Source organism: Oratosquilla oratoria, chromosome 29, assembly GCF_046742065.1.
Source record: "Oratosquilla oratoria isolate Oo_2021 chromosome 29, ASM4674206v1, whole genome shotgun sequence".
In the NCBI taxonomy this organism is placed as follows: Eukaryota; Metazoa; Arthropoda; class Malacostraca; order Stomatopoda; family Squillidae; genus Oratosquilla; species Oratosquilla oratoria.
Genome location: NC_134805.1, coordinates 24,030,692 through 24,058,304, shown reverse-complemented (window position 1 = coordinate 24,058,304; position 27,613 = coordinate 24,030,692). Strand labels below are relative to the sequence as shown.

Here is a 27,613-nt window from a genome sequence, read left to right as displayed (position 1 = left end):
TTTTTGAAAATAGGAACAAAGTTTCCTTGGGCCCAAGAAATAGGCACAAAGCCAATGTCTCCCAACTTAAATATTTCCATTGACTGGTTGCACATTTCAAACACACTCTTGCAAAAATTGCTTCTGGACCTGTGGATTTTGTAGCTTTCAGTTTATCAATCTGTTCGACTACCTCTGCCTTTCCAATTATTATATTAGTCTACTTCCCTCCCGTCTGGGGTATTGGCTGCTTGTTATTGTGGCAAAGTAGCATGCAGTTGATACTTTAGGGTCTATATGGGGCGCCCCTACGGACCAGAGCCACACATCATTTTGTCTATGATAGAGGAAAACTCAGTTCATAGAGAAATGATGACACTTTTATACTACGACTGTCCCTCCGTTATGCTGTCCCCCAACCCCTTGTTGCTGTCCTGTACCATCTCTCTGAGTATTCCTTTTCTGTGGTGGGGGAAAAGAATACAGCCACCAAGTATTCCCACTTGGATCGTAAGAGGGGAGAAGAAAGGAACGGGGATTGGGACTAGGCATCCTTCTCCTTGTAGCCCCACAGGGGACATTCCTAAACAAAAAAGAGAAGGCATAAGAGGGTCTGGGAGTTTTCGGACCAGCACCCTAAGGTTTGGGTCTTTTAATGTGCGTGGATGTGGTACAGATGAGAGTAAAAGGGAAGAGATAGTATGTTTGTGAGAAGAAAGATGGATGTGTTGGCTTTGAGTGAAACTAAGTTGAAAGGGAAGGGCGAGTGTAAGTGGGAGGTTATCAGGAGTGAAGAGAGGGCGAGAGTGGGAAGGGGTGGCTATTCTAGTAAGTGAAGAGATAGGTAAACGGGTAGTGGAGTGGAAGGAGGTTTCCTCAAGGATAATGTGGATGAAGGTGAAACTGGGAAAGGAGATGTGGGTCTTTGTAAGTGCATATGGGTCTGGCAATGAGAAGAGTGTAGAAGAAAGGGAGGCCATTTGGATAGATTTCAATGAGTGCATAGAGGATTTAGGAAGAAATGTCAATGTAATAGTACTGGGAGACCTTAATGCTAGGGTAGGAAATGGTCCAATCGATGGAGTGGTTTAATGCTAGGGTAGGAAATGGTCCAATCGATGGAGTGGTTGGGAAATGTGGAGTTCCAGGATAGAATCATAGTGGAGAGTTGGTGGAAATGTGTCTAGAAAGAGAGTTGATGATAGCAAATAGTGTTTCGGAAGAAAGTCAAGCATAAGTACACATGGGAGATGGTGGTGGAGGGAAGGGTGGTAGATAGTGTTAATGGATTATGTAGTGGTAAATAGGATTATGATGGGAAGAGTTAAGGATGTACATGTGCTAAGGGGAGAGGGTGGGGGAATATCAGATAATTTTTTGGTGGAAGGTAAGTTGAGAGTGGAGGATAGATGGAGAAAGAGGAAAGGGACAAAAGGTAGGGAGGTTCTTAGAGTGAACTCTTTGAATGAAAAGGAGTACGGAAAGAAGCTGAAGGAGTGGGAGGGAGTAAATGATAGAGTAGAGCTGGGTGTGGAGGAGGAATGGGGATGGTTCAAGGAGGGAGTCATAAAGTGTGCAAGGATGGTGTGTGGAACAAGGAGGACAGGGGGAAATAGAAGAAAGGGTAGTGAATGGTGGGATGAGGAAACAAGGTTGTAGAAGAGAAGAAGTGAGCTTTCACAGATTGGTTACAAAATAGGACGAGTCATATGAGGGGTACAAAGAAAAGAAGTAAAGCAAAAGGTAAAGGAGGCAAGGAGAGCAGATGTGAAATGGGGTAAGAGTATGACAGAAAATTTTGAAAGTAATAAAATGTTTTGGAAAGAAATTAAGAGAGGAAGAGGTGGCGAATCAAGTAGAGAAGAAAAGGTGCAGATGGAGAGATGATAATGGAGGAGAAGGCAGTAAGGGGAAGATGGGCAGAATATTTTAGGGAGTTGCTAAATGTGAAGGAGGATAGGGAGGGAAAGATAGCTGCAGTGGGAAATGCGAAGAAAATGAGAGTGATGAGTGAGGAGAAATAAGGAAGGATGAGGTGAAGGCAGTTGTTAAGATGATGAAAGCAGGTAAGGCACCTGGTCTGAATGGATGCCATGCAGAATGTCTGAAAAAGGGAGGTACAGTGATGGTGGACTGGCTGGTGAGGTTATTTAATGTTTGCTGGAGAGAGGGTAGAGTGCCTGTATAGTTCCTCTTTACAAGGGAAAAGGGGACAAGTGTTAATGTAGTAGTTTCAGAGGGATTAGCTTGTTAAGTGTAGTTGGGACGGCTTATGGGAGGATCTTGATTGAGAGGATTAGGAGACGAACAGAAGGAGTAATTAGTGAGGAACAGTGTGGATTTAGGACGGGTAGAGGTTGTGTAGATCAGATCTTTGTGGTAAGACAGATATGTGAGAAAGCTATAGGAAAGGGGAAGGATGTTTTTTGGGATTTTATGGATCTGGAAAAGGCTTATAGGGTAGACAGAAAGGCACTGTGGGAGGTTATGCAGATATATGGTATAGGAGGAAAGCTTCTGGGAGCTGTCAAGTTTTTATGAGAGTAGTAGAGCTTGTGTCAGGATTGGAAATGGAGAGTGAGTGGTTTGAGGTAAAGGTGGGACTTCGTCAAGGATGCGTTATGTCGCCCTGGCTGTTCAACTTATATATGGATGGGGTGGTGCGAGAGATAAATGCAAGGGTAGTGGGCAAGGGATTGGAGATGGTTAAAGAAAATGGAGAAAAGTGGGAGGTGAGCCAGCTGATGTTTGCAGACGACACTGCGCTTGTGGCAGGATCAGAGGAGGGATTGAGGAAGTTGGTGGCAGAGTTTGGGAGAGTATGTGATAGAAGAAAGCTCAAGATAAATGTGGGTAAAAGTAAGGTGATGAGATGTACAAGGGGTGAAAGTGGCAGTAGACTGGAAGTGAACATTAAGGGAGAGCGACTGGAGGAAGTGGATAGTTTTAGATACTTGGGTGCAAATATGGCAGGAAAAGGTGGAGGTAGATTGAGAGAAGCGAGTAAATGCCTTGGTGGATTAAAGAGTGTAATGAGGAATAGACATTTGGGAATGGATGCTAAGAGGAGACTGTATGAAGGAGTGATTGTGCCAACAGCACTGTATGGGGCAGAAACATGGAAAATAAGAGAAGAAGAGAGAAGTTTGAATGTGTTTGAGATGAGGTGTCTGAGAAGTATGATAGGGGTTACTAGGCTAGATAGAGTGAGAAATGAGGTGAGGAGAACGGGTGGAAAAGGAGTTGGGAGATAGGGTTGATGAAAGAATATTAGGATGGTTTGGACACAAGGAAAGAATAAGTGAAGAAAGACTAGTAAAAGAGGTATGGAAGGCAGATGTGGAGGGAGTGAACATGAGGGGATGTCCTAGGATGAGGTGGATGGATGGGGTGAAGGGGGCTTTGGGGAAGAGGGGAATGTCTGTTGAGGAAGGACGGGAGAGGACAGAAGACGGGGGTGAATGGAGAATTGTTGTATATGGATGATGATGTGATTGCATGCGGTGAAATGGGGGGCGAGGTGGTATGTGTGAGCAAAATTTGATGCAGCCTGAAGGGAATTCTCCCCATCCTCTCCTTTTATGCAATGGGGGGGACGGAGAGGGGAGTCGCCGATTTAATGAAGCGGCCTTGCTGTGGATGTGCTGTGTCTTGCGACACTGCTTCTGACCCAGGGCAGTGGACAAGGTGCAGGGATGACCCGTCATCCAGGAGGTGCTCAGATAAGAGGGAGGGTGGAGGGGTGTAGAGTGTACTCAGGGATGGAATGGGTGGAAATGATTTTATGCCTTTCCCTTTTTTGGCTACCTACCTTGTAAGGGGGAAAAAAGCCTTGGTATATGTATGTATGTACTTCCCTCCACCCCAGTGAAGATTGAGTTGCAGTCAGGTACCATACCTAACCTCTTCTTTGTAAATACTGAGAGAAAATGTGTCTTGCTCATTTTTCCCTCCAAATCTACCATTACATCTTTGTTTTGAGCCTATCTATTTTTTGTTCTGTAGAGATGAATCAAGGCCTGTGGGTTGGATCTTGCTTGTCTGGCAACCTTAATTTTGTAGTTCTGCTTTGCTGTGTGCGATATTTTTAACCAGTATATTGTTGGACTTAGACCTGAGTAGTGGCATAGAACACTCCCTGATCTTCTAATGCTGGAAAGTAGTTAATCAGTATTACATATACCAATGGCTTTTTTCCCTCCTTGTAAGAGAAGTAGGCAAAGTCAAATGGGGTATTTCTACCTTGGCTTGTCCTGGTCATCCCTGCATCTCACCCATCCCCTGGGGCAGTAGCAACACGCCAAGATGCAGTACATCCACATCAATCAATTGGTGTTAACCACTCTTCTTCACTCCATGCAAACGTTGAAGACATGGAAATTTCTCTCTGGGCTGTGTCAAAATGTCACACACACATCCACTCCCTTCCATAGATCACACAATCATCCACGCTCAACTTGCCCCACATCATCTGCATTCCTCTGGTTCAATGCTCCACGCTCAACTTGCCCCACATCATCTGCATTCCTCTGGTTCAATGCTCCTTTCAACCCATCCAATTTTTGGTCACCCCTCCTTTCCTTAACTATCGAAATTTATACATCTAAATAGAACCAGGGTGAACAAGGTGGGGTTGGGGAGAGGGTTCATGTAAATAAACAAAAAGGGTGCCTGGCTTTCATTTTTTTTTTTATACATGTAGCTGTTGCACAAAAATTACATAATCCAAGGGTGGTGGGTCAGGGATTGGAATGGCTTAAGAAAATGGAGAGAAGTGGAAGATAAGCCAGCTGTTGTTTGTGGACAACACAGCTTGTAGCAGGATCAGAGGAGGGATTGAGGAAGTTAGTGACAGTTTGGGAAAGAAGGTGAAAAAAGGAAGTCGAGTACAAATGTGATTAAAAGCAAGGTGATGAGATGTACAAGGGGTGAAAGTGGCAGCAGACTGGAAGAGAGTATTAAGGGAGAGACGAGGGAGTGGATAGTTTTAGATACTTGGGTGCAAATGTGGCAGGAAAGGGTGGAGTGGTGGTGGAGGTAGGATGTAGATTGAGAGAAGTGAGTAAATGCCTTGGTGGATTGAAAAGTGTAATAAGATAGACATTTGGGTATGGATGCCAAGAGGAGATTGTATGAAGGAGTGATTGTGCCAACAGCACTGTATGGGGCAGAAACATGGAACATAAGAGAGGGAGAGGGGGGGTTGCTGATTTAATGAAGCTGCTTTGCTGTGGATGTGCTCATCATGCAACAGCTTCTGACCCAGGGCACTGGACAAGATGCAGGGATCAGTCATTCAGGTGCCAATTAGAGGGAATGCAATATGGATTGAATAGGTGGGAGCTTTTTTTTTTTTTTGGCTACCTCCCTTCTGGCACATGTACAGTAGCCGCGAAAAGTTTGGGCGCCCCAACTTTCCCCTAAACTCAAAACATGCGAAAAATACAACTTTCCACCCAAACTTTTCGCTATTTTTCAATGCTAGCGTTTGTACCCGTATTTAGCCGAGACAATACACACTATTTGGCAACTCTGTTTAGGCGCACTCGATGTCACATGGAGTCAGTTTCTAAACATCTCTCACGGAGAGTAGTCTTTTTTTGCGGTGGTCTCTGTTTTTGTGCCTTGATATCTCCGTAATGGGAAGTGGTAAAGAGCTGGAAAGAGACAGTTGTTACAATCATAACCCTCTATAAGGAGGGTTATAAGTGTAAAGATATTGCTACTCGTGTGGGAATTGGAGTGCGTCAAGTGCAAAAGTGGACCAAGAAATTTTGAGACGAAGGAAGTGACATCATTCGTACTCCAAAGCATAGCTCTGGTCGGCCAAGGAAGATATCAAATTGTACTAATACGGTTCTAACTGCCTCCTACGGTTATTAGGAGGCAGTTAGAACCGTAGAAGTACGATTCCTCCTCATGCAATCACATCATCATCCATATACTCACCTGTCTTCTGTCCTCAACAGACATTCCCCTCTTCCCCAAAGCCCCCTTCACCCCATCCATCCACCTCAGCCTTCCATACCTTTTACTAGTCTTTCTTCACTCATTCTTTCCATGTGTCCAAACCATCCTAATATTCTTTCATCAACCCTATCTCCCAAATCCTTTTTCACCCGTTCTCCTCATTTCTCACTCTATCCAGCCTAGTAACCCCCACCATACTTCTCAGACACCTCATCTCAAACTCCTTCTCTTATGTTCCACGTTTCTGCCCTACAGTGCTGTTGGCACAATCACTCCTTCATACAGTCTCCTCTTTGCATCCATTCCCAAATGTCTATTCCTCATTACACTCTTTAATCCACCAAGGTATTTACTCGCTTCTCTCAATCTACATTCTACCTCCACCTTTTCCTGCTACACTTGCACCCAAGCTCTCCCTTAATGTTCACTTCCAGTCTACTGCCACTTTCACCCCTTGTACATCTCATCACCTTACTTTTACCCACATTTATCTTTAGCTTTCTTCTTTCACATACTCTCCCAAACTCTGCCACCAGCTTCCTCAATCCCTCCTCTGACCCTGCCACAAGCGCAGTGTCGTCCGCATCCACCTACCCCTACCAAAAAATATTCTAATTCTTTCACCATAGTAATGTCACTTCCACAGACTGGAAGTGAGCATTATGGGAGAGCGACTGGAGGAAGTGGATATTTTTAGATACTTGGGTGCAAATGCGGCAGGAAAAGGTGGAGGTAGAATGTAGATCGACAGAAGCAAGTAAATGCCTTGGTGGATTAAAAGTGTAACAAGGGATAGACATTTGGGCTAGATAGTAAGAAATGAGGCGAGAACAGGCAGAAAGGGAGTTAGGAGATAGGGTTGATGAAAGAGTATTAGGATGGTTAGGACACATGGAAAGAATGAGTGAAAAGACTAGTAAAAGAGGTATGGAAGGAATGAACATGAGGGGACGTCCTAAGATGAGATGGATGGATAGGGTGAAAGCTGCTTTGGGGAAGGTCTGTTGAGGAAGGATGGGAGAGGACAGAAGACGGGTGAATGGAGAATGGTTGTATATGGATGATGTGATACACGAGGTGGAGCAAGTGGTGAGGTAGTATGCGTGAGCAAAATTTGACAGCCCAAAGGGATTTCTGTCTTCTTTTATGCATGGGGGGATTGTAGATTTAATGAAGCAGCCTTGCACCACTGCCTCTGACCCAGGGCACTGGACAAGGTGCAGGGATGAACCATCATCCAGGAGGTGCTATGATGGGAGGGAGGGTGGAGTGGAGTGTATTTAGGGGTGGAATGGGTGGGAATGATTTTATGCCTTTTTCTTTTTGGCTACCTCCCTTGTAAGGGGGAAAAGGTCTTGGTATATATATGTACCATAGTAATCTGCTTTTCACATGTGAAGTTTACCTTACTGGCAGTCACTATCCAGTTGCAACATCCAAACTTAGCCCCCCCATACAGACATGAATATGCACACATTTGAAGGGTACAATATAATGACACTTTTAAGGAAAGAGAAAACAATTCATGTTCCCCTCATTTATTGCTTTAAATCATTCTCCTCAGCAGAGGGTTCAACTGCTGTTCACGATTTCCAAAGTCTCCACCCTCGACGAAGTGGTTCGTCTTCTTCCTCCAGCCACCAGTAGGAGTGTTCAGCTGCAAAAGAAAAAGACTTGTACAGAAAGGGGATGGGACTAGGGTGTGAAGTCCACATACAAGTACACCCCTTGACACTAAGCAACTTCGACACATTATAGAAAACACAATGTGTAACTCCTGGATTAATTAACTAATATAAGTAATCAGGGGTGGATAATGTACCACAAAGACAAACTAAGAGGGCTCAAACAAGCTTGAAGTGGACAAGAGGGTGAAATACAGTGAACTCTTCTGCAACAGGACCCGAAGATGCTTTATGCCTCCACACTTCAATTAGCCCACCTTTTTGCTAAATCACCCAAATTTTTTTCATACATACATATCCTAAAGGCTTTATTCCCTTTACAAGGGAGTCAGCCAAAAAACTATTTATGAAGGACATGAAAACAGTGTGACAGGTGCATTCAGTCCACCTGCCAGGATGTGGTTGTTGAGTAAAGGGGCATTTAGATGGTCAAACGGTTTGAAAAACCCGGTTTGTCAAACAAGTCATTTGAAGTGATGTTTGACTGTGTGAATAGGGTATTTGGTTGTCAAACACGTTCAACAAACGTGTTTGACGACCAAATACCCCATTCACACACACATCACTTCAAGCACTTGCCTGACAAACCGGTGGGTTTGTCAATCTGTTTGACTGTGTAAATGGTCCTTAATTAAAGGTTGGAGACATGGGATGAAACCTTGCAACTTATGTATTGGTCTAGATGTTTGTGATGGTGCAGGTTTTCTTTGTTTAGATTTCAGCTGCAGTGTCTCAAGTATCTATATCCTTATACAAAGGTCTTTTACCACCCTCATAAGGGAGGTAGCTAAGCCAAAACCCATACACCTGTCTCCTGCCCATTGCCCCAAGTCTGAGGGCAATGCAGCAAGACAATAAATCCAAAGCAAGGCTCTTTTACTTAACTGGCAACCCCTCCCCCACCCCACATGGCAACAAAATTACAATTCACTAGTATACCTACATTCAGGGCACCATCCAGCATTGAAGTTAACACATGAAGCCTGGTCTGATTCTAAATACCCCCCATGCCACAAAGGACAGAGCACATGTTACACTGACCCACACTAACATTACCTAATCAACATAATGTATCTTCCCCAAGTGACTTGTGGACCCACCCAGAGGTCCTTGCTAGTTACCTGGAAGGTGCAGGTCTTCTGCAAGAGACTAGGACAGAGGTGGGGAACCTGCGGCCTTCCAGGCCATCAAGTGCGGCCTTTGACATACATATTTTTTTTAAAAGACCTTGAATATTTCTTAAGTCTGAAATTATTATACACCTGAAACTTATAATATACCACACACATAGACGAAAGCAATGTTAACCATGTTCATTGGTGTCACTCCCTAAAAAGGGATCAAATAATTGAAAAAAATATATATAATAATTTGTTCAGTGCGGCCTCTATGTGGGACGATGAATTGTAAGGTGGCCTTCATGCACAAACAGGTTCCCCACCCCTGGACTAGGAGCAACAAACAGATTGATCACTCACAGCTTCTGCATCTTTCCCCACAAATACAGGCAAACTCAGCCCATCTTCCCTTACAAAGTTTAAAGTAAATTGTGATGCCTTATCTACCTAAAAAGATATTAGTAGGTTTGTTTTTATGTGTGATTTAACAAGTCTGCCCTGATGCATTCTTCCCCCCAATATGCAAAATGAAAATTTAACTATCAAAAGCTTTATGCATTTTTACTAAGGGTTCATTGAAACAAGTTTTATTGCTAAATAAAGACTGAACTCAGATTACAATCACGAATCTGCCGATATCAACCAATTGGTGATGAAATAATTCCCCAAGTCATACATTCAGTCATCAATTGAGGCCACAGTGATTAAAACAAAATACATAGGCATTTGTCATTTGAATTTATGATCATTTGGCAAAGTTGGAATCACCCTTGTATTGAATGGGCTGAGTTGGCCCTACAACTTTCCCACATACATGCCCACAACACCTCTATAACATTACCTTGAATGGCCACAAGAAGTTTGCAGCCTGGGTGAAGGCAGGTCCAACGGTGAAAATCTCATGGACCAGGTCCTCCATACAGATGATGCCATATTTACCTGGGATAAAAGTTAAGAGGGAAGGATTCAACTTCTTGCTAGTACCATATCAAAATATGCATAGGTCACTACTATCAGATAGTATATATAGCTTTCACTAGGACTCAAAATTGCAGGATACTATTTGTCATCATTTTGACTCTCCCCCCCTCCCCATACTTTATGAGGTCAAGACAACTTACCAAGGCTCTGTTCAATCACTTCGTTATGGGTTAAGGGGATGCGGCGCTTATCCACCTTGCCAAAGCCTCTCTTATAGATAAGTTCACGCACAGATTTGAGGTTAGGATAACCCCATGCAATATAAGGCTCAGCAATACGCAACATGGTGATGGTTGCCTGAAATAAATACAACTATCAAACTACTTTTCCCTTCATAATTATTCCATTCAATAAAAACGATGTTCAGTTCTCCAAGGTATAATCATTCCAGCAGTCATTGCAGGATACTTAATTTTCATCATTCAAGAACAGTCACTTTAGATTCTAAGACTCAATTACCTTGTTAAGTTTAATGAAGACTCCATTGTTGATTTGCAATAGTCTGAAGAGCTTCAAAACTTTCCTCACCTTGGGATGCACCTGGTTGATACTGCAAAATATATGCTACTCAGTAAAAACACATGGGAACAAGTTACAAATTAAATGCACAAATTGATATAATCTAAGCATAATTACAATTTTTTTTTTTTCAATACTTCTGAAAGTGCCCTGGTCAAATTTCCAAACCTTTAACCCAATACCACCCACTACATTACAAGAATGCAAGGGCATTACCTAATCACGGTAGAACCAACAACTTTCAGTTACTATTGGAACAAACATGATCTACATTATCCTAATGGGGAACTTTGTTTGGTCCATTAAATTTCTGTCCATCTTCCTGGCAAGTAATATGTAATTACCAAGATCAAATTTCATTAAACTCTAGTCCTGTATTAAGGCAACTGGCCATGCCCACAAATTCATACCGAAGTCCAACAAGGGGAGATAAGGGCACAATATTTTAGCTAATCAAAAACAACAAGCAGCACAAATTGACATTCTTGTTTTTGTGGTGACCATTATTTGCTACATCATTAATGTCACTAAAGAAATAAAGCTTTTCACTGCAGACACCGTCCCAATTGAAGAAGAAGAAAAGAAGAAGAAAAGTACCACTCAATAACATTGTAATAAATGGTTATCCTATATGATTCATGCATGTCAGGTCCATTTATTTTGAAACAAAATACAAGGTGATCCAAGCTAATAACCCAGCCAATTTCAAGGTGCCACCAATAGAATCCTAGTTTTTGTACCAAGCAACTTGCCCTGGATATACCGACTTGACAATTTGGGCTATAAAGTAGCTCAATGCATCTCGAAGCTCATGTAAAGTTGTTGGTAGTGGATTACATCCTCAATTATCTCAATATTGAAGTGGTTAAAATAAAATAATTTTTTTGCTTGCTGGCAGTTTGGCACAGGGTTACTAGTCTGCAGAGTAAACTAATTTCTTTATAGAGTGATTATAACTATGATTTGATTTAACATCACAAACTCCCCCTAGGGCGGTGCCCCTTACAGTGGACTTTGTAGCATGGAATTTAATGAACCATGCCCTTAGTTAAACTCACCGAGCATTATACACAATCATGCACGCAAACAACACAACATACACTCTATAAAGGATTTGTGGGAAAACCCAGTTTCGGCTGTGGCATTCCTTGGGGATCATTTCAATTAGCCTAGCAACTCATGTGAAAAGCTTAACCCCTTCCATATGGTGCCGCACACGTAGGCGTCATGGACTTAGATCTCGGTGGCAGCAGCCAATGCCAGCTGTACGACGTGTCGTAATAATACTCGCATCATAAAATATAGTCACCGCTTATATCGATCGTTCTCTCTTCACCCGTGAATTTTGATAACCATAGAAAATGCGATTACAAAAGAATTAGAAAGAATGTCATTATGGAGGGGCGACTACAATAAATATAATCAAGACGCCGATATGGCAGCCTTGCGAATACACTCGCTCCCCATGACGCCTACGTGTGCGGCACCGTATGGAAGGGGTTAAGAGCCTACTTGACATGGAATGAATATTGATACAGTAAAATGTTAATGGAGGTGTCAAAAAATTCTGCCCTCCCTGAAAACTAAAACAATGTGGGGGCTGGTTATAAGGAATGAAACTGACGTAAATAAATGCATTTCGGAAGTAGAATTTTGCATTTTGAGGAGTGGGGGATGGGGTCAAGGGAGTGTGTGTGAAAAATAAATGGACCTTTCCCATTTCTGCATGAGGGGATGGAGAGAGGGGTCGCTGATTTCATGAAGTGGCCCTGCTTCTGACCCAGGGCTGTGGGTAAGAGGTAGGGATGACCAGTCATCCAGAGGGAGGGAAGGGTGGGAGTGGCGAATGTGAGAAAGGAATGGAAGTGGTTTTAATGCTCCCCCTCCCCCTTGGGGGAAAAAGCCTTTGGTATATGTAAGGCAAGGAAATTTGTGTTGGATCGGAATGGAGGTGATGGGAGTGGGTATGCCTTTCACTTGGCCACTGCCGCCATCATCTATGGAATGGTTATGCAAGGTGGAGCTTTTGGACATCATAATTTTCATGCTAAATATCAGTAACTGTGTGACTGGAATTTTGCCAAATAGCACTGCTATGAACTGTTAGTGTGACTGGGATGAACCATCTAAAAATGTCCTTTATACAAATTACCTTCAATAGCGGAAGGCTAAATTAACCACACTGATAAAGACTTTTTTCCTTTTCTCCAAGCAACACTTATTACCATTATGTTGGGACCTATTTCAACCACACATGGCAAACATGTCCAAACTATACCCAGCCTGCACAAATTTGTTTCCAGTTCGTGCATAATATTCAACTTGATACATTGTAGGTCATTTTTACCCCCACTCCTATTCACCCTCTTCACTACCTCTTATCTCACCTCCTAGATGATGATCATCCCTGTTTCACCAACTGCCAGAAGCAGTGTAACAAGGACACAGCACATCCACATCAAGGCTGCTTCATTTCATCAATGATAGCCCCTCTCCATCCCTTCATGCAGAAAAAAGACAGGGAAAATACCTTTGGGCATCATCAAAACATTAATCACACACACTCCCTTCCATGTACCACAGCATCATCCATACACAACCATTCCCAATTCACCCCTATCTTGACCTTTCTTCTTCAACAGATCCCCTCTTTCCCTATGCCACTTTTACCCCAGCCCATCTCATTCTTGGTTGCCCCCTCATGTTCACTCCTTTTACTAGTCTTTCTTCATTCATTCTTTCCATGTGTCCCAAACATCCCAATACTCTTTTATCAACCCTATCTCCAAACTCCCTTTCCCCCCCGTTCTCCTAGTTTCTCACTCTATCCAGCCTAGTAACCCCTATCATACCTCTCAGGCACCTCATCTCCAATACATTCAAACTCTTCCTCTCTATGTTCTATGTTTCTGCCCCATACAGCGCCATCAGCAAACATCCATTCCCAAATGTCTATTTATAACACTTCTCAACCCCCTGGCATTTACTAGCTTTTCTCAATCTACATTTTACCTCCACTCCCATTTCTGCCACATTTGCACCCTAGTATCAAACTATCCACTTCCTCCAGTCTCTCTCAATTAATACTCACTTCTAATTTGCTACCACTCTCCCCTTATACACTCACCACCTTCCTTTTGCATATCTTCCCAAACTCTCATCAACTCCCTTAATCTCTCCTCTGATCCTGCCACAAGTGTAATATAGTCAGCAAACAACTGGCTTAACATCCCACTTTTCTCCATTTTCTTTAACCATCTCCAATCCTTGGCCTATTACCCTTGCGTTAACCCCTCACACCACCCCGTCCATGTATAAATTGAACAGCCAAGGCGACATAACACATCCCTGGCGAAGCCCCACCTTTACCTCAAACCGCTATCCCCATTTCTGACTTGGCACAAATAAACAAAAGTTGCTAACAACAATACACTAATGAGTGGAGTTGTTGTTGTTGTTGTTGTTGTCGTTCCCTAGACTGTCTGTCCGAGCAGTCCCGTCTCCCCAAGGAAGGCCACAGCCGGAACTGGGTTTTCCCACAAATCCTTTATAGAGTGTATGTTGTGTTGTTTGCGTGCATGATTGTGTATAATGCAGTCTTCCATTATGTGTTGTATGGTATGGGGTGAAGTGTTACATCCTGGGCAGCTGTTCACAACACGGTCGTCCAGCCTCTTCTGGTAGCTTAGAAGTGCTGGGTGGTGACCGCATCGCAGTCTGGCCAAGTGGACTCTTGTCCTTTCGTGGGAGAGAGGATTCAGAAGGGTGGATATCAGGGGGTCTGGCATGCAGCAGTGTGTTGTCTTTCAGTGTGTTAATGGAGCGGTGAGTGATGTGATTATGAATATGTTTCCGGAGGCTGGTATTTGGTGGTTGTGGAGGAAGAGAAGAGAGTATCTGTGCGTAATAAAGGTCTTTGGGTGTAGTTTTAATGCTTCTTGGTGTGTGTGGGTGTTCTGCTATGTAGTGTAGCGGGTGTGATGTGTTTGTGGTGGCTGCAGCAAGTGTTTGTGTGCCTCTCATGTCGAGGTGGTCCTTGACTTTGAGGACTTTTGTTTCATGGTGTAAATGGTCTGTAGGTGATGTATTTGTGCAGCCTGTAATTGTTTTTAGGGCCCTGTTTTGTATGATTTGAAGGGTGTTGTGGTGTGTCTCACTGAGATTAGGAGCCCATGCAGGACTCGCATAATTCATCACTGAGCGTATGCATTGTTTGTACACTGCTATATCAGTTTCTTTGCTTTGTCCAAATGTTGTTCCAGCGATCGACTCAAGTGCGCCAAGTCTAGGTGTGCATTTGTCTTTCATGTTTGTGAGGTGTTGCTCGAAAGACATGGATGTATCGTATGCCACACCAAGAATTTTCGGTGTGTTTGTGTGTGGTATCAGAGTGTTGCTGATGTAGAGATGAGGTATGTATTTGTGTTCCCTTGTCCAGTTGGTGAGAAGTGTTGCTGTAGATTTGGTTGGAGCCATTTTGAGTCTGCTTGTGATGAACCATGTGTTGAGTGTGTCAAGGCAAGGCTGGATTATTTCTGCAGCTTTGTCTGTGTTACGATGTGTGCATGTGATACACCCGTCGTCTGCGTAAGAAGAGATTTGTATCCCAGAGGTGTCTGGCGTGGGTAAGTCATGCATGTATAGATTAAATAATGAGATTATGCATTATGAGTTTTGTCCGACTGTCTATGAAGGGTGTGTAGTCTGAGACTGTGGGGAAATCTTTCATATGTTTGATGATGCGTCGGTCGTCAGGGTGAGATGTAAGATGGCTCGTCTGTGCAAAATGACGTATGAGTGCGTTTGCTTGTTGTCTGTTTGAGGGTAGATTATCTGTTGTTGTGATTATTGCTGCGTGAGAGCGTGTAGTGTTAGTGTTGGATAGTGTGATGCTGTTGAGTGTTTTGTACAATTTGCTGGTGTTTGTTTTGTGATCAAGTGTATTGATAAAGTTATGCCAATTTTGTGTTTCTTGTTCATGTATTTTATTGGCAATCACAGTGTTTAGTGTTTGTATTTGGTCTGCTATGTTTTGAGGGATAGGTGTGGGGGTATCGTGTTTAAGTGTGTCACGTTGTCTGATGAGGCCTTGGATTTCTGGTGTGAAGTTGGGGTTGTGTGATTTTCTGTTGCCTCTAGGGATGTATCTCTTGTCTGCGTTTTGTATGATTGTATTAACCCCTTCCATACGGGACTTAAATCTCGCGGGCAGCAACCAATGCCAGACGTATGACGTAACGAAATAATATTCGCATCATAAAATATAGTCGCCGCTTATATCGGTCGTTCTGTCTTTCACCCGCGAATTTTGAAAACCACAGAGAATGGGATTCAGGGCGCATTTGGGAGAATGTAAAAACACAGGGGCGACTACAATAAATATAATCAAGACGCCGATATGGCAGCCTCGCGAATACACTCGCTCCCCATGACGCCTATGTGTGCGGCACCGTATGGAAGGGGTTAAAAGCGTGCACAGCATTGTTTATGTTTGTGATTGGTGTACTGTTAAGTGTTTCAAAATGTTGTTCTGTCTCTTCAGTAAAGGCTTCCCAGTTAGCTCTCTTGTAATTGGTGTAAGTGTGTCTGTGGCCAGCTGGGGTGCATCTTGTTTTGGTGGTGATGATGATTGGAAGGTGGTCAGAGCCAAGGGCTCCGACCACTCTCCATGATGTTGTTGGGGTTAGGCAGGGGGAGCAAAAGGTGATATCAGGAGAGGAGGGAGTGTAGAGGGCTTGGTATGGGATATGTGTATGATTATGCGTGTTGTTCATGATAGTCAATGAGTCGAATTGAGTCTGTATATCAAGCCCTCTGTCTGTGTCAGGGTTGTCGACAAACCAGGCTGACGACTTGGCGTTGAAGTCACCACCCATGATCAGGTGGTGCTCGGACAAAAGGTCCCCGGACAAAAGGTCCTGAAATCTGCAACCCTGGGACAAAATGTCCCCAATGGCCTAGGTGGGTGGTCAAAATGTCCCCAATTTTTTTTTTTTCTAAAAATTTGTCAGATGTGTTTTACTTTATTCCTTTATATGTTTTTTGGTGAATATTTGGTTTTTAACTATAGGCATACAATATAAGTTCAATAAAGCATAATATTATTGTGTGCTGTAATTGTACTCATAATTTGCGGAATGAACATTTAAAAAAATGGTCTGAAAAGTGGCTAATGAAATTTAACAAGTAAATGCAAGGTAATGCACATAGGTAAAAATAACAATAAGTACGATTACAAGTTATTTTGGAAATTCGTTAACAAAAGTGAGTGGTGAATTTTTGTTTTTTAACTTGATTTTTTAATTTTTTTATAGGCATACAATATAAGTTCAATAAAGCATAATTGTGTGCTGTAATTGTACTCATAATTTGCGGAATGAAGATTTAAATAAATTACAGCAATGGTCTGAAAAGTGGCTAATGAAATTTAACAAGTAAATGCAAGGTAATGCACATAAGTAAAAATAACAGTAAGTACGATTACAAGTTATTTTGGAAATTCGAACAAAAGTGAGTATTGAAAAAGATCTCGGCGTATAAGATATTTAATAAAATATCAAATATTATTGTACTTTGTGTTTATATATAGAGATTCTCCTGAATTTAAGGGTTGTTATAAAACCACAATTAACTATGTCCCAAAATGTATAAACAGTTGATAAAAATCAATATTTGTTGAAAAAATGGGGACCTTTTGTCCTAAATATCGGGGACATTTTGTCCTAGGGGTGCAGATTTCGGGACCTTTTGTCCAGGGACGTTTTGTCCTACATTCTGATCCGGTTGGGGATTGAGGTTTGTTGGCTGAGTTGAGGTCTGAAGGTGTTTGGAACTGTGGGGGATGATTGGGGGGGAATGTACATGTTAACTATTGTTAGTGTTGAATTGTTACCTGTGCGGATACGAATGGATTGGGTTTCTGTTGTGTTATCTGTGGTAGGGAGGAGAATTTTGGTTGTGGCACTTGTGTCCACAAAACAGATGGAATGGTGGATCAGGGTGATGAGTCCACCGCCATTGCCGTCAGTCCAGTCTTGTCTGATGGTGGTGTAATTATGAAATGATGGTGTTTTGTGTGAGTGTCTTAATTTTGTTTCTTGTAAAATTGCAATGTGTATGTTGTGTTGTTTAAGAAAAGAGAAGTTACGTTTTTATCCTCTACAAAATTATCATCCAGCAACCAACGCCGATGAAACCCAAACAATGACGGCGTTGGTTGCCGGTTGATAATTTTGCAGAGGATAAAAACGTAACTTCTCTTCCATCATTCTACATGGAAATCACACATTTTAAAGAAAATAGGTCAAATAATGCAACCATATGATATTTTTTATATATAAATTATGAATTTTAGCAAAAACCGTCATTGTGCGATTATGGTCGTCAATGGTAATAAGTAAACAAAATCAAACGCGAACTGGACGCATCAGATTCATGGGTGATATGGCTACATACCAGGGCGCTAAGCTCAAACATGAAGTGCTCAACGATATTAAGCTTCTCATGTCCAGGAGAAAATAGGTTGATAAACTTGTTTATGTAACTTAAAATTATGTTTAGTGATTCCTTACCTTAATATTTTTACTCGGAAAACTATGTTGCCGAGTTTGATAACCAAATTTGTTTAAATCGCTGAAAATTTGTTTCTATTTCAAGAATTAGCCTTACACTTGCAAAACAACAAGGTAATTTGAATATCTTGCGCATGCACTAAGCGCGGGAAGCATTCAAATTGAACTAAATAAAAGCTAGTGGGCCGCAACATATGGCCATGAAAGCAAAACAATACATGGTCGACAGTGGTGCCGCGTGTGGATTCGGGGGTACCTATCTCATGTTATCACTCCTATACTTTGTGATCTCAGTCCTTACAAACCATGGGAACATGCTTCTTAATATCACTTCATCGATTATAAACAGTTTTGCTAATTATCACATCACCATCCAGGGTATGACCGCATTGAGTAAAATTGGTAATCACACACGCACATGTTATATGAAACCAACGTCCAAAAGTTCCCAACATTATCACTTGTATGAAAACAATCAAGTACAAAAGAAAAGTCGTGCGTTTGTGCAATACTGGGAACCAGTCGAATGGTAAAATTCCATGACCACACAAACACATTCAGCATTAAACTTGCGCAGTCCAATAGCTCCTAACCTCACAACTTGCTTGACCATTCCACATAAGACAAATAATCTTTCAAATGTGGTATTGCAATACTTGAATAGAACCCAGTCTGGAAAGACTGCATGTGAAACAATGCTGTCATCCATAGAAAATAATCAATTACTCACCCACGTATTCTTATGACAAAAGCTAGCTTGGCCTCTCCTGGCACAATCACGGAACCTTCCTTCTTGGCTTCCCTTTTCAACTTAATGTCGTCCAGTTCTGCCCTACGGTACTCCTTCACATAGGTTTCCGCACGTTTGAAGATGTCTAGTCTCTTCGTGCGGCGGGCCCTGCGAGCCTGTTGCCAAAATAGTATAGATTTATTATAAATATACCTTACAATTCCTTAGAATTGTGGTCTAAAAACAATTCGGCAGGAACCATGAACAATAACATGGACTACTTACCTGAAGAGCTGCAGATGCCCTTGCAGCCTTCATCTCGGCCCTCTTCTTCCTCCTCTTGAGGAGGACCTCCGGGACGGCAGGCAGTTTCTTCTTCTTTCTGTTGAAGAAATCATTACGATGCAATGAAAAATGCTTAAATTGTGATTATCTAAGTAATGAATAACACCACAATCGGAGTTGACCCGACGATGTTCTCGCGGTCGGTGAAGACCATTGCACTTGTAAACAATGATTTTCATAACGTTTTATCATTTATCCAATAAAATTTCTGACTAGCTAGCACTATGCGTGTCTAAAGCATTTCTTAACTACCATTTTGCTTCCACTCATCTTGAAAATAAGTACAAGATGAACTCATATATTAACGATTTCTTTCACACTTTGCGATACGTACGTCTCGTCCATTTCTGCTCGTCTGGAAAGGGACAGTCAACGATCACTTGTAAACAAAAAAGCATCGGTATGTTCAATTATTTGTTTTATTTTGTAATTCTACTTTGTTTTATTTTTAATAATTATAAAATAATTTATGGTATTATCAGTTTTACAGTTTTACAGTTTTAATATATATGTGAACATGAATTAAAATAATTAGAATCGCAAAAGATAGTGATGGCGCGTCATTTAAATTTACGCTAATTAGTTTAATCAGATATTCACACATTCATGTTGAATTAATGCAATAACTATTTATTGAAAAAATCTCGCTAGAATAATTTTGTCAGTCTGTTTACAATAAGTGTCTCGGTATGGCCAAAAACAAAGGCACAAAATCCACTTCCACCCACTCCATCCCCACATACTCCCCACTCCCATTCACCCCACCTCTCACTCCCATCTTGGCCCCTCCCGATGACGGGTCATCCCTGCATCTCGTCCACTGCCCTGGGTCCGAAGCAATACACACACACACACACACACACACACATATATATATACACACACACACACACACATATATATATATACACACACACCAAATGCATAAAAACCACTCCCACCCATTCCATCCCATACTCCACTCCAATCCATCCCCTTCCCTACCTTTTATCTTGACTCCTCCTGGATGATAGGTCATCCCTGTATCTCACCCACTGCCCAGGGTCAGAAGCAGTGTTGCAAGACACAGTACATCTACAGCAAGGCCGCTTCATTAAATTGGCAACCCCACCCCCTTTATCCCATCATGCAGAAATGGAGAAGACGGGGAGAAATCCCTTTGGGCTGCATCAGTTTATTTTTCACACATATTCCCTAACCCCCCCATCCCCACACCCACTCCCTTTCATGCATCACAGCATCATCCATACACAACCATTCTACATTCACCCCAATCTTCTGTCCTCTCCTGTCCTTCCTCAACAGACATTCCTCTCTTTCCCAATGCCCCTTTTACCCCGCCCATCCATCTCATTCTTAGTCGCTCCCTCATGTTCACTCCTTCCTTCCACCTCTGCCTTCCACACCTCTTTTACTAATATTTTTCCCTCATTCTTTCCATGTGTCCAAACCATCCCGATACTCTTTCATCAACCCTATCTCCCAACTCCCTTTCCAATCCCATTCCCCTCCTCATCTCCTTGTTTCTCATTCTATCCAGCCTAGTAAACCTTATCATACTTCTCAGACATTTCATCTCAAACACATTCAAACTTTTCCTCTCTTATGTTCCATGTTTCTGCACCATATAGTGCCATCGGCACAATCATTCTTCCATATAATCTCCTCTTTGCATCCATTCCCAAATGTCTATTTCTCGTTAAACTTTTTAATCCCCCAGGATATTTACAAGCTTCTCTCAGCCTACATTCTACCTCCACCTCCACTCCTCCCTTTCCTGCCACATCATACCTAAGTATCTAAAAACTATCCAATACCTCCAGTCTCTCTCCCTTAATATTCACTTCCAGTCTGCTGCCACTTTCTCCCCTTGTACATCTCATCACCTTAATTTTACCCACATTTAGCCTCAACTTCCTTCTTCCGCACACCCTAGGGTGTTTTACACTCTCCCCTATTAAGAGAAAGCTGTTTTGTAAAAAGAACCTCTTGGTTCTTCCTTTTCATGAGTATGGTAAAACTACCTAAAAATTTAAAGGAATTTAATATAGATGTGGCATTCAAAAACAAAAGGTACACCCAACCCTCGATTTAGCGGACCTCGAATTTGCGGACTTTCGATTTAGCGGACAAAAAGTGTGTCCGGCAGTAAGAGTGAAATTCCGGGCGAAGTCCGTAAAATGAAAATTTGTTCGATAGGTGTCCGGTAGTAACAGTCAAATACCGGACAAAGTCCGTAAAATGAAAATTTGTCCGATAGGTGTCCGGTAATAACGATCAAATAGTACCGGGCAAAGTCCGTAAAATGAAAATTTATCCGATAGGTGTCCAGTAGTAACGTATGTACACGCCGAAACCTAACGGCGTGGTTCAATTTCTTCTTTATATGTAATGTACATCATTATACATATGTACTCTAGCTTTTTATAACATATCTAATACGTATGCGCACGCCGAAACCTAACGGACAATTTTCTAGACTTGTGTCCGGTATCCAGTATTGGAAACAGACGGATCCGATTTTCAAATAACGGACTTTTGCAAATAACGGACAAGGATCTGCACGCATTTGTTCATTAAATCAAGGGTTAAGTGTACTGTTAAAATATCCTTGTCAAAAGTTCACCATATAGTACTGAAAGCTGTGTATTTACCTAACTGTATTATACGGGAAGGGAGCTATGCTCGTGGTAACCCGTCTTTGTATCTGTAAGCATTAATTTTTTTCTTAATATCTTGAATAGTGTTTGCACACACTGTTTCTTTATCTAATTTGTTCCAAGTATCTATCACTCTGTGGGAAGCTATTTTTTCAGATCTCTTCTGCAATCATCTTTTTTGAGTTTCTTTTCGTGTTCTCTTGTTTTTCCATTGTCCCATTTCAATAAATAATTCTAATCTAAGATTTCCATTCCCTTCATTAATTCTATAGATTGTTAGTAGGTCTTCTCTTTCCCTTCTTTGTTCCGGAGTTGGTAATTCTAATTTGAGTTGGCGCCAGTTTTGTTGTTGCTCTTTGTATTCTTTCTAAATTTTTTCATTCTTTTTGGTACTGGGTGACCATAGGGTTGCTACATACTCGAGTTTTGGTCTTATTAGTGCAGTTAGATTTTTTTTTATCATTTCCTCGTCCAAATAGGCAAATGCCACTTTTATTGACGTGTGAAGGAGAATCCGAAGGTGTTCTGGAAGTATATAACATCGAAGACAAGAACAAAGGCCCACATTGGAGAACTGTATAAAAATAAAGAAAAAACTCAAAAGGCATAAAGTGACAAGGAAAAAGCTGACATACTCTCAGAGCAATTCTCTAAGGTTTTCATACATGAATCAGAGGAAGATCCACCTAGGGCGGCTATAAGGGAGGCAACGACACTGGATAGTATGGTAATCACTGTAGACAAAATAAGGAATGCCCTGCAAAAGCTCAAGAGGAACAAATCACCCGTATCCGATGGGATACATCCAAGGGTAATTAAGGAACTGATGGAGGACTTACTGGAACCACTGAGAATTATATATAACAGCTCATTGCAGGACGGAGTGGTACCCGAGGACTGGCGTATTGCCCATGTCACGGCCATCTACAAGAAAGGGAACAAATGTGATCCAGGAAACTACAGACCTGTCAGCCTAACAAGTGTCCTATGCAAGGTTATGGAGTCACTGTTGCGGGAGGAGGTAATTAGGCATATGAAGGAGAATAAGTTATTTAGTGAGAAACCAGTTTGGCTTCATTTCTGGGAGATCAACTACACTACAGTTAATAAAGGTATTGGATGACTGGACTGAGGCAATGGATGAAGGGTTGGCTGTGGATGTGGTGTATTTGGACTTTATGAAAGCCTTCGACCGAGTACCACATAAACGTCTGATGGAAAAAATATCAAGCTACAGGATAGAAGGTAAAATATTAAGATGGATTCAGAACTTTCTAACAGGGAGAAAACAGAGGGTGTTGATAAATGGAGAGGCTTCTAGATGGAAGGAAGTAACAAGCAGAGTCCTGCAGGGCTCTGTTCTTGGCCCCATGCTCTTTGTAATATTCATAAATGACCTGCCAGAAGCAGCAGTGAATGGAAGTAAAGTGTATCTATATGCAGATGACACTAAGATATACAGGACAATACAAAGCAATGCAGACTGTGATAGGTTACAATGGGACCTGGACGAACTCAAAGAATGGACAGAGAGGTGGCTCCTAAGTTTTCATCCAGAGAAGAGCAAGTATATGAAGATAGGGAGGACCACAATGGAAGAGAAGGGTTATAGTTTGTACGGCAACATCAGTAAGTCAGGAAATAAAAAAGATATAGGGGTGATCATAGATGACAAACTAAATTTCTCCAGCCACTTGGCAGAAAAAATCAATAAAGCCAATATGTTAGTAGGGCTGATCAGAAGGACCTTTCAACATTTAGAACCTAACATTCTTAAAGCCTATGTACACGGCTCTTGTAAGGCCACACTTGGAGTACGCCAACCCGGTGTGGTGTCCCCATCTGTTGAAGGATTTGGAGGCTGTGGAGAATGTACAGCGTAGAGCAACTAAATTATTGCCATCCCTCAACGAGTTATCGTACAAAGAGAGACTGAGGAAGTTGAACTTGCCCACCTTGGTGTACAGGAGATCCCGGGGTGACCAAATTGAGACATACAAAATCGTCACTGGTGTATATGACAGGAACTGCACAGAGGGTCTCTTTGAATTTAGAGAGGGGTCCAGTATAAGGGGAAATAGTCGGAAAATATTTAAGCCAAGAGCAAGGTTGGACCTGAGAAAGTACTCCTTTAATAACAGAGTCATTAATAATTGGAATGAGCTGCCAGAATGGGTGGTAAATGCAGACACAGTCAAAAGTTTTGAAGCAAGGCTAGACAAATTCTGGGAGGGACAAGAGCAAATATATAATTATAGAGCACAAATTAACACTGCACGCGGCCAGCACCAACATCATACTAGAAATCAGGCTGCCACACTGGAGTCACAGGCCACATAAGGCCTCTTCCAGTAAAACGTCAACTGTAATAAATTGTAGGTTTCTCCAACTATTTTATTAATATGCTTATCTGGTGTCAAGTCTTTGCTGATCATCACTCCAAGGTCTTTTTCCGAGTTTACTTTTTTTTCACCTCTTCTTCACCAATTTTATAATCTCTCGATATTCTGTTTTTACTTTTTCCAAATTCTATTATACGTACATTTCTTGATATTGAATTTCACTTCCCACTTTTGAGTCCATTTCCAGATCTTGTCCAAGTCTTGTTTAATGAGTTGCAATCCTCCTCAGTTTTTACTTTCTTTAGTATTTTTGTGTCGTCTGCAAAGAAATTCATATAACACTCTACTCTTTCATCCATGTAATTTATGTATATGGCAAACATGATTGGGGCCAGTATTGATCCCTGCAGGACATCACTTTTCATTTCTTCCCAATTTGAGAATCTATCTCTAATTACTACTCTCATTTTCCTCCCAGTCAGGAAGTCTTTTATCCATTCCAATAATTTTCCTCTGATGCCATCTATTGATTCTATCTTCCTTATTGGTTTATTGTGTGGTACCTTATCAAATGCCTTTTGTAGGTCCAGAAAGGCACAGTCTGCCCAACCATCTTTCTCTTGTATTATGTCTATTAATCTTGAGTAGAAGTAGATCAAGCTTGTTGTACATGATCTTCCTTGTCTGAATCCAAATTGATTTGGATTCAGTATAGTTTTTTCTTCCAAATGTTTATCCCATCTATTTTTGACGACCTTTTCACAAATTTTTGCTACTGTACTTGTCAGGGAGACTGGTCTGTAATTTGATGGGTCTTCCTTGTTTCCTCCCTTATAAATTGGTCATTCTTCCAGTCCTGTGGCACTTTTCCTTCTTTAAGTGAGAATTTAATTATATTATATATTTTATCTGTTAATTCCTCCTGGCATTCTTTCAGTATCCAATTTGCAATTCCGTTTGGTCCATGTGATTTTCTGACGTCAAGGGTTTTGATTTGGTCACTGATGTCCTTCTGTGTTACAATTATTTCTTTCATTGGGGGGATATCTCTCTCCATTCAGTGTCTGCAATATGAAATTTTTTACATTGGCTTAACTGGCAAAGATCTATAGAAGATTAACCAACACAAATACAGCCTAAGAAGTGGCCAAGAGTCAAGTAGGTTTTTTGCTTGTGTGAGATCATGGTCATTCAATTAACTGGGATAATTCAAATAAAATTATATTTTGTGATTCCTTGATTGAAATAAATATTATTGAATCAAGTCACATAAAACATACTTTTGATGTTTGTAGAAGTCACATCTATAATTTTTTTTAGGTTTACTTGTTTTATCTTGGCTAATGCCTAGTTCATTAATTTGTATAGTTCTCATTTGATTACCAAAGATATCTCAAATCTTACCAGAGGTGTAATTGTTATTTTAATATGGTTAATGCCAGTAACCTATTTTAAGCTGTATTTTTATCTAGTTGTATCTTATGGGAAGGGGAGCTACGCTTTTGGTTCCACCTTTGTATCTCACAGTGTCTAGTTTGCTCTTGAATTCATATATGGTCAAGTAAGTGACAGAGTTACATATTCAAGAATCATGCAACTAGGGAATATTATAGATGTTCACACTAATGATGTATATTACATGCATGTTACTTGACTTCTGAAGTCACTTCAAAACTATAGGATTAGCACTAAAATCTTAGTTGCTTTCTCTAAGGCAAAACTAAAATGGTTTGTTGACATAAAGTCAGTGCTGTGGTTATAATTGCACCATATTCAGTGTTGATAAATGTTATTTCAGTTAAAGCAAAAGATGCTGGAGCAGCATTCTAGTGAAATCCATCATCACTGCAACTCTTTCTAATACCATTTTGGTAGTTTGTCTACATCCTTCATGATTATCAACTTCATTAATGATTGTCTGCTGTTCTATACTAATCATCACAGAATAATATTGGACACAATAAATTTCAACCCTGGCTTTAGATCATTTTTATGCATGTTGTACACAAAAAATACTGAAAATAGAATGATGGAACGAAGATATCAGTTCAACTAGTATTACACAAGTAGACAAACAATCACAATCAATAAAATTCAAGTGAAAAATGTCTCTTTCTTACTATTCTAGGAAAGTTTAAAATAAACACCCATTCATACTCAATAGACTTTATTCATTACAAAAGTTTTTCATTACATGAGAATACAATAAACATGTTTCAATCTGAGGCACTAGCTTATCTTGTGAAAATGAATTGGTTTCATACATACATTAAAAAAGTAGGGACCAATGATGGGTGCCTGCATAAGGTGGCCCGCGAGATGGACATTTGAAAGAAGCAAACCCCACTCCTATCTTCCAAATCTGTCAACATGCTCACCTCTCCCTGCAGCCCTAAGGAGCTGGCACTTTATATACAAATCAGGTCCTAAATCTATCAATTACTTTCCTCACTTTTATTTCATACAAAGAGATGGCTATTGTACCTTTCCTACTGATACCCAGGAACACACAACTCAGAAAACGGTTCATATTTATTTCCCAGAGAGATCTATGGGAGGACCTGACAAATGTTGCCAGCTACTGTAGGGTTGCAGGTTTCCAGTCAGTGAAACTTGAGGCAACAATTACTATTCCAAAAGGTATATAGTCACAGACAGACTCAAGAAACTAAATCAGTGAAATATGATACAAAGCATTTATTTTTTACTAAGATTTATGCAATAACGTATGTAAACACCATAGTTGAGAGTACAAGTTTAACCCATTTAATATTAGGTGGCACTTTTTCTTTTACGCAGGCTCCTGCCAGACTATTTTATTGATATTGGCACCTTCTCAGTTGCAAAGGGGCTATAACCTATCTGAAGTTCCTCCCTTCCATATCAAGTGGTATTTTTTATTTTTATTGTAACTGCCATCAGGCTTTTTTTATTTATCTCAATAGCACCCTCTTGGTAGAGATAAGTTAAATGCAATATATGAGAATAAGTTGGAATAACAATCACTAAAAACACTTTCACATCTAGTTCTCTTATAGTCATTAAGAGAAAATTAGGAATGTGACACAAAGTGGATATTTTGCACTCAAGGATAGATACTAAAATGGATTCATTGTTTCATAGGTACTAATAAATAAAATAAATTAGAAAAATAAAGAGAAATTATGATAAGGTTATATGGGGAAAAGGACTTTGGTATATATGTGATAAGACCTAGAGGAATGCTCAAAGGTATTTGTGTACTGGAGAAATAACTCATACTAAACAGAAAAGTACAGTGGTTCAAGTGTGGGTTTAATGTCATAGATAATAACAAAAGTGCATATGAAAAACTAGCATGCACAGGAGAAAGTCTTTCTCCTTGCAGATGACATGATGATTTACAATTAGACTTGTATAGTGGGGATGAGTAATTAACATATGTATATACAGTAAAAGCTAAAAAAAAATCCAGATTGTTTGGGGGTATAGTTATCCAGATTAATGAAAGTTCAGATTTAACTAAAGTTTTTGTGTTTTTGTTTTGGAACACGTGTAACCTAAGGTAAAGTGAGCAGTGGGCCCAAGATCTGTCAACTTTGAGTGTATTTCCTCCACCTTCTCATTTAAAGAGAGGTGAAAACCAGCCACTGCCCCCTCCTCCTACCAAAATAAACAGGTGACACAAAAACTGCCCCACTTTTATACAACAGACACTGGTCCACTATTTTCCC

The 27,613-nt window shown here is 40.9% G+C and overlaps 2 protein-coding genes across 2 annotated transcripts; one reads left to right on the top strand and one right to left on the bottom strand.

Annotated features, from left to right (window-relative positions):
- Positions 1-7,471: 7,471 nt before the first annotated feature.
- On the bottom strand, positions 7,472-19,299 carry RpL7 (ribosomal protein L7). Its single transcript, XM_076211941.1, has 7 exons — positions 19,233-19,299; positions 18,839-18,935; positions 18,554-18,729; positions 10,193-10,283; positions 9,874-10,030; positions 9,594-9,691; positions 7,472-7,606 (listed from the first exon to the last, which is right to left on the bottom strand). The coding sequence occupies exons 1-7, from the start codon at positions 19,241-19,243 to the stop codon at positions 7,496-7,498; spliced, it is 741 nt and encodes a 246-aa protein (XP_076068056.1). The 5' UTR covers positions 19,244-19,299; the 3' UTR covers positions 7,472-7,495.
- A 3,395-nt stretch (positions 19,300-22,694) lies between these two features.
- Positions 22,695-23,898, top strand: LOC143040829 (uncharacterized). Its single transcript, XM_076212267.1, has 2 exons — positions 22,695-23,281; positions 23,361-23,898. The coding sequence occupies exons 1-2, from the start codon at positions 22,695-22,697 to the stop codon at positions 23,896-23,898; spliced, it is 1,125 nt and encodes a 374-aa protein (XP_076068382.1).
- The last annotated feature ends 3,715 nt before the right edge of the window (positions 23,899-27,613 follow it).

Coding starts and splice junctions, on each gene's coding strand:
- RpL7 (XM_076211941.1), bottom strand. Junction 10,284..18,553: donor TTTGTCATAAGAATACGTGG/GTGAGTAATTGA, acceptor TATATTTTGCAG/TATCAACCAGGTGCATCCCA. Junction 7,607..9,593: donor ACTTCTTGTGGCCATTCAAG/GTAATGTTATAG, acceptor TTTCTTTTGCAG/CTGAACACTCCTACTGGTGG.
- LOC143040829 (XM_076212267.1), top strand. CDS start 22,695: ATGGATGAAGGGTTGGCTGTGGATGTGGTGTATTTGGACTTTATGAAA. Junction 23,282..23,360: donor AAAATCAATAAAGCCAATAT/GTTAGTAGGGCT, acceptor GGCTCTTGTAAG/GCCACACTTGGAGTACGCCA.